The 14,574-nt window shown below is 47.5% G+C and overlaps 1 protein-coding gene across 1 annotated transcript; it reads left to right on the forward strand.

Moving 5' to 3' along the window:
• The first annotated feature begins 671 nt into the window (after positions 1–671).
• Positions 672–13,519, forward strand: SVOPL (SVOP like). Its single transcript, XM_074901155.1, has 11 exons — positions 672–743; positions 849–973; positions 2,442–2,505; positions 3,961–4,086; positions 5,496–5,624; positions 7,250–7,323; positions 8,862–9,064; positions 10,181–10,292; positions 11,415–11,496; positions 12,917–13,006; positions 13,358–13,519. Exons 1-11 carry the CDS (start codon positions 672–674, stop codon positions 13,517–13,519), a joined length of 1,239 nt encoding a protein of 412 aa, XP_074757256.1.
• Positions 13,520–14,574: the final 1,055 nt, after the last annotated feature.

Below are 14,574 nucleotides of genomic sequence, written 5' to 3' on the forward strand. Positions count from 1 at the left end.
GGGCTGTTTTGACATGGTGGGACTGTCATGGCTGCAGGCTTGGTAGGACTGAGGGATTTTCCCCAGTGGGTTTCTTGTGGCTTTCCTTCTTGCTAATGTGCACACTCATTTCCAAAGGTGACTGAAGCCATGGAGATCATGCTAATAGCCGTTGTGTCCCCTCTCATCCGATGCGAGTGGCAGCTTCAAGATTGGCAGGTGGCTTTAGTGACAACGGTGAGTGACTTGTGTTGCCCTCACACAGGTCATCCACCTTGTGGTCATTGTCAGGGGCACTGCCCCAGGCTTTGTAAAGTACATTTTCCACTGGACCAGATAAACTCCTAGGGAATCCTCCCAGGGGCAAAACCAGTACCACAACTGTAGAAAACCAGAAAGTGAGCTGACATGAGCACATGTCCATGCCCAGAGCTGTAATGCCAAATCAAGACTCTACTTTATATTCTTATTTTTAAGTCCTTGCCTTCAAGCCCTCAGTTTTGAGGGTTGAAGCAGTGAGTGCCTACATGGAGGAAGTGAGCCCGTGAAAGCCATCTTGCTCATGGTTCTGGGCACTGCCATTCATCCTGCTGCTCAGAAAATGTTCAGCTAACCCAGAGTTTGAAGAGCAGAGATGCCCAGTGCTGCCGGGAGTGGGCCCTCCACACCAGTTGTGTTTCAATTCCCCTTAGATGGTGTTTTTTGGCTACATGGTCTTCAGCATAGTGCTCGGGCTCCTGGCCGACAGGTACGGCCGCTGGAAGGTGAGTGAGTGCTGGGGGCTGTGCATCCTTTTCCCAAGCCCCACAAGAGCCATGCACCTGGCTGAGCCTGTGGTTTGATGACTGTATTTTTTTCCCCTTTTGCAGATTCTGCTGCTCTCGTTCCTCTGGGCAGCCTATTTCTCCCTGCTGACCTCGTTTGCCCCATCCTACATCTGGTTCGTGTTCCTGTGGGCCATGGTAGGAGGTGGCGTGTCGGGCCATGCACAAGGGTAAGGCTGTGCCTCATGCCTCGTGGCTTGGGCAGTGGCAAGCCAGCTTTCACAGGGACGTCAGCAAAGGCACCCACGGACCCAAGGGGTTTGAGTTCCTGGGTTTACAGTGAGAAAAACCCTTCAAGACATTTTGGCTGACCTTGTGGAGTGCCTGGTTTCCCTTGCACTGAGCCTGATAAGCCATGGCTGTGCTGTGACCTGGAGGAGACGGCGGGGAAGGGGCCTCTGCAGGGGCTGGAAATGGAAAGGAGAGCAAATTCCCACATCGCCTTAAAACCAAATGCTGTTCTGTAATTTCACTGGATCCCAGTCGATGGACATAAATTGCAGTCTCAGGGACTCCCAAGTCCAGGAATAGAGGGGGCAGCTGGTTTATGTTAAGCCAGTGACAGGGATTATTAAGCACATATATTATAAAAACAATTAGACAGGTAACAGATGAGCAAAGGGTACTTCCTCATTAAAAAGTCACAACAATTCTGCTTAAGTAGCAAATTCTTCTTGAACTGATGTAAAAAGTTCCCACTTAAATGAAACTTTTTACTCTGTTGGGGTGGAAAGGGGAATGTGAAGGGAGAGAGGAGAAAGTCACAATAGTAACAACCACTTCACTAGGAGCCTGGCAAAATAAATTATTTCTTTCAACTCTCTCAGGGAAACAAATACAACATTTCAGCATCTTCTCTGGTTCCTTGAAGTCTGTTTGCTGTCCATGCAGAAAAGCCCAAAACTGGTCATGTTGACCCAAGAGCCCTTTGTCTAAGTGAAGGACAGGAGGGAGATAGGTGCTGTTGGGAGGAGAAGGCACCCTGCGCCTGGGTTGTGCATCCACCGAGCTCCTGGCACTGCCTCCCTCACAGGAGGGCCCCTGATCTCTGGCCATGGAGGCTGCTAATGAGCCTGAGGATGAAGGGAAATTTCATGTTTTATAAAACACTTCAATCGCTGAGACAGAAGGAGCCAAGTGGGTCTGTTTCCACGCCTCTCTCTTTCCAGCCAAGGAAGCACAATTCACACCTGTGAGCTTGAGAGCTGCCAGTGCCAGGCCCTCCCTTTGATAAAAAATGGAACAGACTGTTTTCTTTATTTAATGAAAAAAAAATTATTCACTAAAGATTGTTCATTTCTACAAACATACTCTGTGCCTCTGCTGACTTCTCAGTCACCCCACAGGACCTTCCCGTAGGTTTCCTGATGCACAGACTGCAATGTTTACCTGCTTGTATCCTACAGCCGTGGCCTGGAGAGGATTCATGCCCCTGCATGTAATTTGGTGCCTGCCCAAGTGGAAGGCATATTGAGCAGGGATCCCCTGTCTCTGGGTGCTCAGTGGTGGAAGAAGGATGGTACTCTGACTACAAGCAGCAACATCCAGCAGTGATTTAGCTGAGCTGAACTGCTACTTGATTAGTATAGAAATTCTCATTGCTGATGTATTTCTGTATTTTTTCCCCCTTTTCACTAGGCTTATCATAAAAACGGAATTTTTGCCCATCAAACACCGAGGATACATGCTGCCCTTATCTCAGGTAAGAATGATGACTTTACTGTTTCTTCTAGCCCTGAGTCCTGGGAGATTTGCCCTGCTGCTGGAAGCCGGGTGTCCAGCATGTCAGCCTTTCTCCCAGAGTATTCACATTGGTCTTGGTCCAAGTGAGTGCCTGTTGCCTCCTGTGCCCTGGAGCGTGCTGTCTGTGTTATTAAAGATGTACACAGACAACTGCCTGCAGAAGAGAGGCAATTTCTTCTCAAATAATTGGATGCCCCAAACATTGCATGGGGACATGAGTGATGACAGCCAGCATCTCAGTTGCCCTATCTATAACCATGCTGCCTGCTCTAATGGGACCAGTGCCAAGGGGCTTTCTGGCAAGCTCTGGAGCTGGTGGCACCACTGGCCCCTTTCAGGCCTGGGCTCATCCCTCCTCTCTTTTGACTTGTTTAATAACAGTTTATTAATAAGGTGATTCTCAGATGAGGTCCTAATCTGTGCCTCTCCCTGTCCCTGCTTAGGTATGGCACAGGGTATTGCACAAGATAGTCCCAAATAAGTCCTGGGATGTGCTGGGAGAGTTGTGGCCACTTGCTGGGCAAAGACCACAGCAAGCATGACTGGGGTTGTTGCTTACTCTAGATTTCTGCAGTGGACACTTGATGCATGTGCAAATGATCTGCAAGAGGTGTCATCAAGCACATGAATTCATCTGACTGTAGAACCAGAAGTGTTTGTATATGGTCTTGGTGGCAGGGACAATTTGCTTTTCATTACTGCCTGTTTGATCCTAGGGCTTCATTACTAAAGTGTCATAAGAAACACAAAGGTTTATAAAAAAGAACGATCTTGTATTTCTCCCCCAAAATTTGTTATTTCTGCCTGCAGATTACTCATGAACTTGCTGTGGCTTTTATGTATTTGTTTGTGTTTTGTGTTGGCCAAGCTCCCTTGGGTGGTCCCCTGGAAAGGGACACGTCTCCTCATGGTAACAAGTGAACGTTGGGGAGGGATGTACTTGCAGATCAGTGGCCAGATTTTCCGTTGGTATCACTTGGCATTGAGTCCACTGGAGACAGACCAATTTCCAGCAGTGGAAATCTGGCCTGGTTTTGCCTTTGGTGCTTGTAAATTTGCTGCTTCCCTGCAGAAATTTAGACAAGAGGAAAATTCAGGGGCGTGAGTGTTAGCAGAGAAATGACTGGAAAGACAAAAGACGTGGTTTTAAGTGCAATGGTAGCCACAGCAAGTTATCTGTTTTCATCTGGAGCTAATTAAGACTATCTTCAGTCATCCCTCCCAAAATCCTCATCTTTCTTTCCCTCTGTCCTTCAACCCAAGCTCAGTTTCTCAGACAGCTGCAGGATGTCTCGGTTTGAACCACAGCACTCTCCAGAACAGATCCCCACCTATCCATGGAACCAGACCAGAAGAAAAGAAACAAATTGTTATCATGTATTTGTGTTTTAACCTCTTCATTTTCCTTGGAAAGGTGTTTTGGTTGGCAGGATCCTTGTTAATCATTGGCCTGGCATCAGTGGTGAACCCAACCATCGGCTGGCGGTGGCTGATCAGAATTGCCTCCATTCCCGGCATCCTTCTCATTCTGGTGTTCAAGGTAGGAGAAGCCCCTCTCCCCACTCTCTGCTGCACCACCACCAACCTGGCGTCTTCCCAGGTACCAACAGGCATCACCCTCCCACCAGCCACAAGGCTGGGGCTGTCCTTGTGTCCTACTTTCACCACTGCAGCCCTGTCACCTGGGGGACTTGGGAAGGTTCTGATGGCCTGAGGGTCTGTGGACCAGCTGCTGGGAATACGTAACCTTGTGGAAGATTGCTTGGCTTTGCTTTGCTGCCCTGCTGTAGCTCTCCAGCACCCCAGGCTTCAGTGTCCAGGCCCCAGCAGTACCTGGGGGCCATGGTGATGGAAGACAGGTTAGGCAGGGTATGCAAAAAATCACAAGTAGTATCTTCAGTCTAGTGCTGGCCAGAGGGCACCCTCTTTAGTCTTTAGGATTTGCTAGGGCTGAGGAAAGAAACCTGAGCAAAGTGTTCATAGAGCAAATGGGTGTCAGGATTAACCGTGACTTCCCCAGGTTTACTCATGCTCCAGAAATATCAGTCTCAGACCTGAGGACCAACTTATTTGTGGGGAGTGATGTGGAAAATCCCTACTTACAGTGCTCATGGGCACTGTAATGCTAAGCTGTGGCCAGTGCAAGCCTTGCAGATGTGAAAGCCCTTCCTGCAGCTGAACGAACGAACAAGTCCATCTGAGGTGCTACCTGGGCAGTCAAATGCAAGGTCATTTTGGCCATCCACTTGTATAACTCTGATGTTTGTTTTCCCTGATTATTTTTGTCAGAAAAAAAAAAAAGGATAACAAAAGTTTTTAGTCCAGAAGAAAAAAAAGACACAGACAGCATACATACCTTTAAAAAAGGAGGAGTCTTTAATTCGTATTTCAGTGATACAGCTGTAATTGTTTATAATTTAAGAGAAATATAATTTAATAAAAAGGTATTTTATTTTGGAAAGAGCACGAGTGGGGGTCACACTCGTGGGTGGACATTGCAAATGCTAGTGAAGAGTGAGTTTTCTCCTAAATTTCATCCGTGTCTTCCTTTTTTTTGATGGTCTTGCTGAGGCCTCCAAGACTTCTACTTAAGAGACATGTACCTCATCCCATTTTAGAATTTCAGTTGTTATTTTTGTTAAACCTGTGTCTTTGGCTTCCACCTCTCATGAGTGCTTGCCACAGACCACTCAGTAGCAGACCACTGGGTCCTGGACCAAGAAATGGATTTGTTGGGCAGGGTGAGCCCCTCAACATGGGGTATGGAGAGCTGGGACATGTAGGGGTGCCCCAGGGCATGGTTGAGGAGGAGGACAGGCAAAAGGCTGCTCCAGTTCACCAGTGCCCTGTGCCAACTTGGCTGCGCTGCTGGTCTCAATGGGAAGTTGTGAGTAGGGTTGCATGGACAGAGACGTGCAGAAAGGCTTTCTGACGCTGCTCTGCTTTCAGTTCATCCCGGAGTCAGCACGGTACAACATGTCCACAGGAAACATGGCGGCTGCCCTGGCCACGCTGCAGAGGATAGCCAAGATCAATGGGGCGGTGATGCCCGAGGGGGTGCTGAGGGAGCCCGCCAAGGTAAGCCAAGCCCGTGGTGCTGCCCAGCCCCTCCACCCCTGACAGGGCTGCAGTATCTCGGGTTCAGGGAGGAAGAAGGACTGCCAAGCACGTCTCACTCTGTCTTTCTCCCCCTCCTCACCTGGTTTCTTTCCAAACAACTATTGAATGTGATGATGAAGATGTTATTTTTCTTTTGGAAAAACAGTCATTTTGGCCCTCAAAATGGAATTGAGTTTTCTGCTTTTTTCGTATTCTTTGTTTTGCTCAGAAAAATACTGTGCTGAGAAAAGATTTGCTCCCTTTGCCACAAAAAGGGCTCCCAGCAAAAGCACGTTCTTCCTCATTGCTCATCCATCCCCCAGGAATGTTCCCTGTACCATGAGACCTGCCCCACAAGGGTCCCCCTCAGGGCTGTTCTGGTCAGACTGGAAGGTCCCTGCCATGAGGTCAACCCACCGCTCCCAGAGGCTTCTCCCAGCCCCTGACTGGCCTTGTCCACTGGGTCCCCGCCACCCCAGATCCCTCAGTGTGGAGTCACAGACCAGCAGAAGAGGGTCAAAGCAGGAGAGGCCATTTCACAGCTACCACCATTTCCACCTGTAAGCAGCTGAGCACTGCACAACTCAGGAGCTGATCACTACTGGATCAAAAGGCCCCAAAGCATGTGTGAGTGTTGTGGATGGGGCAGGAGAGGAGCCGGGGGCCAGGGGCCCCCCAGACTGCTCCCCCTTAACCCCACTCTGGACCCTGCTGGCTGCAGGGTGGGAGGACTTATTCAGGTGGCTCCTTTGACCCCCAAGAGAGGAAGGTTGAACAAAACCATTGTTCAGGGCCTCAAAATTATTATCCAGCTCTTTTAAGTCTCTTTCCCAGACCTCTTTGTTGCTTATTCCCACAGGCACCAGCCATTGTCCTTAGCAATTAATGCAAGATGGTGCTATTGTATTGGGCTTAATTAAGATTAAAGCTTCCCTGTAGTTTAATTGAATTTATGTAATGGACCCACATTGTCTGTGGGAAGGGTTTTTGTTAGTTGTGCACCCTCTCAGGCTTAACCAGTGATGAGGAAAAATAAAGGCAATCCAAACCGTTCCTGTGAACTCATCTCCCCTTGGTAGTGGGATGCTGGGGCAGCTGCTGGCTCTTGGGGAGCAGTGGGGCAGGCAGGGCTCCCCGATGCCTGCTTGCCTCTTGGCTCACTGGTGTTTGAGGCCTCCCAGCAAGACGCATGTGGCCACAGACTTGCTTCACAGGCAGAGCAGCGGACACTGGGCCCCTTCCCTGCCACATGGGGCAACAGGAGCTGCCAGCAGCACCGGCAATGCTGATCCCCCAGCAGCAACCAAGTCCCCCTTTGGCACCATGATGGTCATGCCGGGGCCAAACTTCCAGGAGCTGGGAGTGTTCTGTGGGGGCAAGGAGTGCTCATGGTGTTCTTGTCTCCTCCCCTCCATCTTTTGAAGCACGTCCTCCTTTGGGAAGAGGGGCTTTTCTTTCTAGAGGACTGTTTGGGCGCTGTGCTGCACCATCTGTCAGCTTGGGGTAAGGGCAGAGGGCCCTGGGGTGCCAGATGCTGCCACATAACACTTGCCCCTGTATAAAAGACACCTTTTAAAAAAACTGTTTCTATCAATGATTTGCAGGAAAGGAGAGGCAGGTTCAAGGACCTCATCCACCCCAAATACCTCAGAACCACTTTGCAGATATGGATCATATGGTAAAAAAAAATATTAATTTTTTTTCTCTTGCTTATCAGCTCATTCTCTCAGTGTGCAGGTAACAGAAGTCTCCTGTTGACTTTCCCATTACAAGGCATCACTTCTGCCTCAGGCTGTGGCTGCAGATCCTTGGCAACTGGAGGGGCAGTATGTGGGCATGAGTTACTGTAGGCTCGTCCTGATCTCAGACTGTGCCTCAGACACCCTGTGTTGGTTGGTGTTAACATAAGCAGAAAAAGACTGGACATCCAGGATGGTGCAGGGTGCCATGAGTCCTTCCTCAGGCCAGGATGGCTCAGGGGAGGTGGGGTGGGAGCCAGGCACGAGCTGCAGCAGGAAGCCCACACCTGCCCACTGGTGCACCGGCAATGTGCCTGCAGCTCCGCTTCCCTTCTCGGTGTAAATTTTTTCTTCCTGAGAGAGGGACAAAAGCACCACCTTTGCAGGCCAGCCAATGTAAGAGGAGTGAACTAGGGTGACAACAGAAGCTCATTAATAGTTACCAGTGCCACTGGCCAGGGAAAATTAAAACTGAAGAGAGACAGTTTTCATATGCAGTGTTCCCAGTAGCTTTATGCAAGGGTAATATATGTTTCATTGACTTTGCTGTCGGGAATAGAAATGTATGAATAATGGGTCCATGGGAACTCATTGACCTGAAATGTTGCTAAGTCAGGCCTTGAATTTTTTGGTTTGGGTTTGTTTTTTTTTTTTTTTCTTTCCCCTCAATTTGTATGAGTATTATGAAATATCTTTCTTTTTGTTTTTAAATCCTTCTTTCTTTCCTATTTGTCCCAGGAGTTGCTGTTGTATTCTTGGGTTTGCATTCCCACCCCCTCCCCCCATGCCCCAAGCATCCCCTGCCTCCCCAGGCAGCTCATTTCCTAGCCCAGATTCTGATACTTGTTTCTGAAACTGCCGGGAGGATAAAAAAGTGAAAATTACTTCTTGGTCCACTTATGATTAGGCATCTGCTGAAATACTTGATAATGACACAGCCAGGCTGCCATCAATACTGTGTTCCTGAGAGACAGCCAGGGTGAGCTTCTCCAGCCAGTTAATGAAAACTCCTTTCAAAAATCCCTGGGCAGAAAGGATAAGGACTAAAAAAATCCCTGGACAAGCATTGGGGTCTGATGTTGCGACTCCGGAGTCAGTCCCCCAGGAAGGGGTTGTTTGGAAGTGTCTCCACTTACAGCCCTGCATGAGGAAAGGGACCAAAGGCAGTGTGACTGCAGCAGGTCACCTGCTGCAGAGCAAAAATCAGCGCTAAGGGGGAAGCAAAGAGATGAACTACGAGCTGGGGCAGGGTCCTCCAAGGAAGAGTGGTGCATGGACATAGGTGGTAGCTGTGTGCCGTTGGGTGGCTGATCGGGGACCTGAGTCATTGCTAAACGCAGGCTAAGGGGGCGGTCCATCAGGCAGAGCTGATGCTCACAGTGGTCGTCCCAGAGCACCCAAAACCTGCTGTATTTCAGTTTCCTCACATTCCTTGTCATTGCTGCTGCTCACTGCCATGTTTCCCACTCCCCCTCAGGCTTGGCATAGCTTTCGCTTATTACGGCGTCATCTTGGCCAGTGCTGAGTTACTGGAGCGGGACCTCGTCTGTGGCTCCATGGCACCACCAGTGCAGGACCCTGGTGATGACTCCGAGGAGACCCACAGCCCCTGCCACTGCCGCTTGTTTGGGCCCTCTGCCTACCAGACCATGATCATCAGCACAGCTGGAGAGATCGCATGTAACTCTGCTACCCTCCCTGCCTCTCCCTTTTTACAGTCAGCCAATACTTGCTGCAAAGCTTGGATGCATTTAGTGATGTGTCAGGGGTTCATATGTCCTCAGCACTGCTCTCAAGTGCCAGGCACAGGCTCTTCCTAATGAATGTCTGGGACACAGGGCACGAGCTGGTGGCAAGGGAGGGTATCACTCCCCAGGTGAATATTTCAGCTTCTGATGGCAGCACACGTCCTTCCAAGAGCAGAGCCAAAGACATTTGCAATTAGTACGTACCAACGGCCTTGGTTAAACTCCAGGGGACATTGCTCTTAACTTTCCAGAACCAACCCTGGCTTCCCAAATTCCCAGATGTGTAGTTTTTGGGAAGTCATAACTAAGCAAGGATCACAAAAAATCAGATTGATGGAACTGAACGCACCACAGAAGTGCCCTACTTTCTAAGAGATGGTGGCCTCAGGAGCAGCTTTACTGCCCAGGTGATCTGCAGCCAATCAAACTCCTTCCTGCTGCAGCCTGCCTGGGAGCCCTGGGGGACAGCAGGATGGCCCAAAGGCACCCACACGGACCCTTGAAAGAACTTGGCACTGTGTGCAGGTCTGGTACTGCAACACTCCTGAGAGGAGAACGTTTTCCCTGGTTCATCTCAGCAACTGGGCTACAAAGCTACCAGGTGTTGGATCCTGCAGGTGCAGCCAGGCTGGGACTGGTCCAGTGACAGTGCTCAGCTCCTGGTGGGACTCCACAGGGCACTCTTTGGGCTCTGGTGTTTGGCTGGGCCATGGCCAGAGGGAGCAAAACCACCCAGGCCTGTGGTGCTCACCCAGGGGGTGCCTGCCTTGCAGGGCTCAGGAGCAGCACTGGTGTCCTGCCACACTCCAGCATGGCAATTCCAGAGAAGGACAGGCTCCATCCTCTGAGAGAAAGGACAAACAAAACAGGGGGCACAAATTACAGGGTTTGGTTATAGGAGAATTATAAGGTTTGTGCATTTTACAGAGCATTTGGTAGGCACTGGGGATGCAGAGAAGTAGTTTTGATGCATGCTGTGTAAGGTCTATAAAGACAGACAATCACTGCAGTTCGATCAACATTTTATGGTTTTCCTTTTTGTCTCCAGTAAATCCTTTGAACATCCTCAGCATCAATTTCCTTGGAAGACGCCTGAGCCTGTGTATCACCATGGGATGCACTGCACTATTCTTTCTTCTTCTTAACATCTGCACCTCGAGGTAGTCTTGATCAGCATATGGGTCTTGTTGGGGGCCATGCATGCAATGCTGAGGGCAGAACCTAGGTATTCTCAGGTCACCAGTCACCCAGGCCAGTAGTTCTTCCACATCTGAAAAAGTCCTCTGACTAGTTCCCTACACTTCCCTGGAAAGCTGGGGCAGGAGATGCTGTGGTGCAACGGTGTGGAGAGCAACTCACCTGTACTGAGCCCACATGGCTTCCCCTAAGCATACAAGCTGCTTTCTAGCACAGTCTAGAAATTAAAAATTATGTGACCAACACCCACCAGATAGAAGTAATATTTTTCTTTCAGTCTCTTTTTTCCCCCCTTTCTTTTGTTTTTGGCAATGCTACATATGTCTCCTCTAACTTGTGGGGTTGGACACTTCAAAAGGAGCTCAAGGCATCAAGGGAAAGGCTGCCATGAGTGCTGTAATTATCAGGTTGATTTGTGAGGGTGTGTAACAACAAAGACCCCTCTCAAGCTGGCAGAGCATAACAGTTACTGAAAATCAGGATAGCTTCAAGCTGAAGTTTCCTGTAAACTGGCTGGTAGCCTGACAGCTGCTTACCAGTGGAGTACACCCCTGCTGCCTGCCCGTGGGCCACTGGCCCTGGAGGCTGGCTGAAATCCTTGGAAGCTGGAGTGGGAGGCTGCAAATAGTCATTAAGCTAAGAGAGCCCATCAGGAAGCTTACAGTCTTCCACTAAGTCCTCTGTACTGCTATTATTGTTATTTTCAGTTTTCCCTGAAACTGAGCTTGAGCCTGGCCATCATATTTGCTTGCAACAGTTTTATAGAGGAACAGAAAGTGAGGGTTAGGCTGAAAGCCAGCCCTGACTGTAATGCTGAAGGCAGCAGCTGAGCCACTAAGGTCCTGTTCAGATCATTCCCTCCAGACTCTTAACAGTGGTCTAGAGGAAACCTAACATGCAATAGACTGTTGTTAAACACGCCTTGCCAATGGACTAAAGAAAGATTCTATGTTTCAGCAATCAACTTTTCCTTATGATTTCCCTTATATTAAGCTGATAAAAGCCTTAGCACAGGGAATTAGGCTGTGTCTCTGCTGATCACTGCTCAGTGATACTAACTCTGCTCCCCCTGGCTTTCTCCCTAGCACAGGCATGATTGGGTTCCTCTTCATGCTGCGTGCCCTGGTTTCAGCAAACTTCAACACCATCTACATTTACACAGCAGAGGTGGGTCCTCCTGAAAGCATGTTAAGCTGCTCTGGGGCATGAAAGACCATTTGCCTATACTCAGAAATACTGCCATATTTATTGACTAGTTAAGAGTCACCTTCCTTGAACTAAGTATCTCTGGTTTTCTGGCCCCACTGTTTTCATATGCAAGACCAGAGAAGAAATCATTACACTAGCTAAAGATGGCAAGAGCAGGTGGAAGAGAAATGCCCTATTAAGCCACTCATCGGCCAGCTACTAGAAAATGTTATTTTTGAGGATGTTGTGTACCACCATCTTCCAAAAGCCGCAATCTTCCCCCTCCACCATGCCTGCAAAGTTAGAAAAGAGGCTACCACTGAAAGGAACCTTTTCCAGCACTTAGGGGACTGATGCAGTAGCATGAGGTAGTATATGATATTATATATACACGATTTTTTTTCACTTAATGGAAATTACTGTGTTCTGTCTGCAAAGTTTTTTTTAATCCTTCAGAGAGCTTGTCCTCCATACAATTTTGGAGCCATGAGTTCTGTGGGTTAAGTATGCACTGTTAGGGGTTTTTGGTTTTGTTTTTGTTTGTTTTGGTTTTTTAAACAACTGTGTGGAGTTAAATGTATTGCCTTGCAGATTGAGTAAAGTTATAAAAAGCAAACAGAAATACCATTGCTACAACAGCCATATCATAAACCAATACTCACATTGTCATCAATGATCAAAAATAAACTCAGAAATCCCCTTTCTGGCCACATGCCTGGACTCCTCTTGCATTACCTTATGCCCATTGGCTTGGCCCAGTAAAGTATTTAAACAAAGGCTTACATGAGTATACTTGCTAAAATCCAGTATCAGGACTTACCTAAAGTTGAGCAAAACAGATGCTTAAGTGTTTTATTGGCACAGGTGTCTGGGAGACGTGAAAAATACAGAAAGCACATTCTTCTAAGCCTGGATATTTCTTATTGGGATCTGTTTTTCTTTTTCCTCCTAAACAAAAGTGCTGTTGATACAAATAAATAGGCAGTCTTGAAGGCTGCAGGCCTTTCCTCCTGCTTTCCAGGTACAGGGCCTGGCAATAGAAATTTACTTCTTCCTTTAACACCCAGCCTATCCTTTGTGACTTTGGCATGAGCTGCACAGCACAGCTAGGAGAAAGGGGGGCAAGGGGACAGGGAACAAACAGGGGAATCCTATCCAGCTTTGACTGACTGGCCCTAAAACTTTATCTGGGGCAAAACCCAGCAGATTTGTAATGGCACAAATGAGACCCAGAAAGAACCTTTATTTCTTTTTATATCTTATCTACCTAACTGCCCTGGATAATGTAATGGGTCTGTCTCTCTGAAGAAAAATAAAAATAAAAACATAAAAAGGAAAATAAAGACACATATCACAGATTGCTGTTGCACTAATCCAATTTCTTTCTGGCCCATTTTAGGTTTATCCCACCACAATGCGAGCCCTGGGGATGGGAACAAGTGGGTCATTGTGCCGTGTTGGAGCTATGGTGGCCCCATTTATATCACAAGTAAGAGCATGCCTGATAATGTTGGTAAACGTTGTGCCAATCATTGCTATCAAATATAGATATTCTTGCAGTTCACAAAAAATAGATTATTTCAGTTCCCCCACTCCAACTCATTAGTTCTTTATCTGATGTTTATACAGAGTACTTTGCCAGCTGCAGATCTGCAATAATCTCTTCCTAGAGCTTAGCTTGCTAGTATTTGTTACTTTCTGAATGCTGATCCACATGATACTGTTCTTCAACTGTCAAGTCTCTCAGGTTGTGACCCTTTGTCCACTCTTTAATTACTAATTAACTGCCACCCCTCCCTATACCAATGAGCTGATGTTTGAGCTGTTCATTTGCCTGCAGGTTCTCATGAGTGCTTCTTTCATTGGGGCCCTGTGTCTTTTCTCATCTGTGTGTGTCGTGTGTGCCATCTCGGCGGTCACACTGCCCATCGAGACCAAGGGCAGGGCACTGCAGGTTTGTATTACTACTCCAGGAGCAACTGTGTATCTAAACACTGTTTAGAAACTACTAGATTATGATTCAGTCAGAATCCAAACCAAACTCTCCTGAGGGGTTGTAAACCAAAGTAAGGCCTGATGGGCAAGCACAGAAAAGTGCTGTTGCAGCAGCTTAAAGCACCATCACCCCTACTCAGAGCTCATTTCTCATAAAAGAACAAACCAGAAAGCCTGCCCCAGCCCCAGCTCTCTCATGCTAGCATGTTAGCTTCAGCTAGTACAAGCTCCTCTTCACTAGTATCTCCAGTCCTGACTTGAAGGTGCCGTTTCACAGGCACATACTCTGTTCTGCCTGTGCTGTAGGGAGAGAGAGAACAGCAGATGCAGTAAATATCTTAAAACTACTAAAGCCATTTCTTCATTAATTCAAGTCAAAAGCCCCAACTGCATCAGTCCTTTAGATAGGTCCTTGTGGCTAGTCTTTCCTATAAAACAATCAGTCAAAACACTAAGCACAAAGATTCAGGGGGAAAAGTTTAAATTCAGCCCCCCATGCACAAGTTGCACTAGTTTAATTACAGAAGTTGGTTAGCAGTTCTGATTCTGGTTGATTCAGCTATACCAGCATGGAAATTTTCACATCACACCACCTGTTATTCTCCAGTCTTGATTGTATAGATCAGAAGACCATGGACTAAATAATCCACGTTATTTAGCGGCCTAGAGCAAGACAGATGTTCGATCAAAATATTTTATATGGACTTCAGACTTAAAAAAACCCCATATATACAAACACACACATATTAAATACATACATATACACAGCTTCACTGGGTCACATCTTCTAAGGTTTCCTCAAGGTGTGTGGGATAGTTAACCTTAGGGTTTTCAAAAGAGCAACATATTAATCATAGCCTGCTTCTTTGAATGGTTCTTTTAGAACTGCTTGTCTTTTATGTTTTTATGCCATTTAAAATATCTATATGATATTTCATAGAAGACTGGGTGGAAGAAAAATAATCAAAGTTTAAGTAAGGAAGTGGACAAAGTAACTTATTCTTCCCTTGTGGGTGAAATTCAACCCCATGCACAGAGGCCAGAAAGCCACTTAGGCCTTCA

This window comes from Athene noctua, chromosome 3 (genome assembly GCF_965140245.1).
Source record: "Athene noctua chromosome 3, bAthNoc1.hap1.1, whole genome shotgun sequence".
In the NCBI taxonomy this organism is placed as follows: Eukaryota; Metazoa; Chordata; class Aves; order Strigiformes; family Strigidae; genus Athene; species Athene noctua.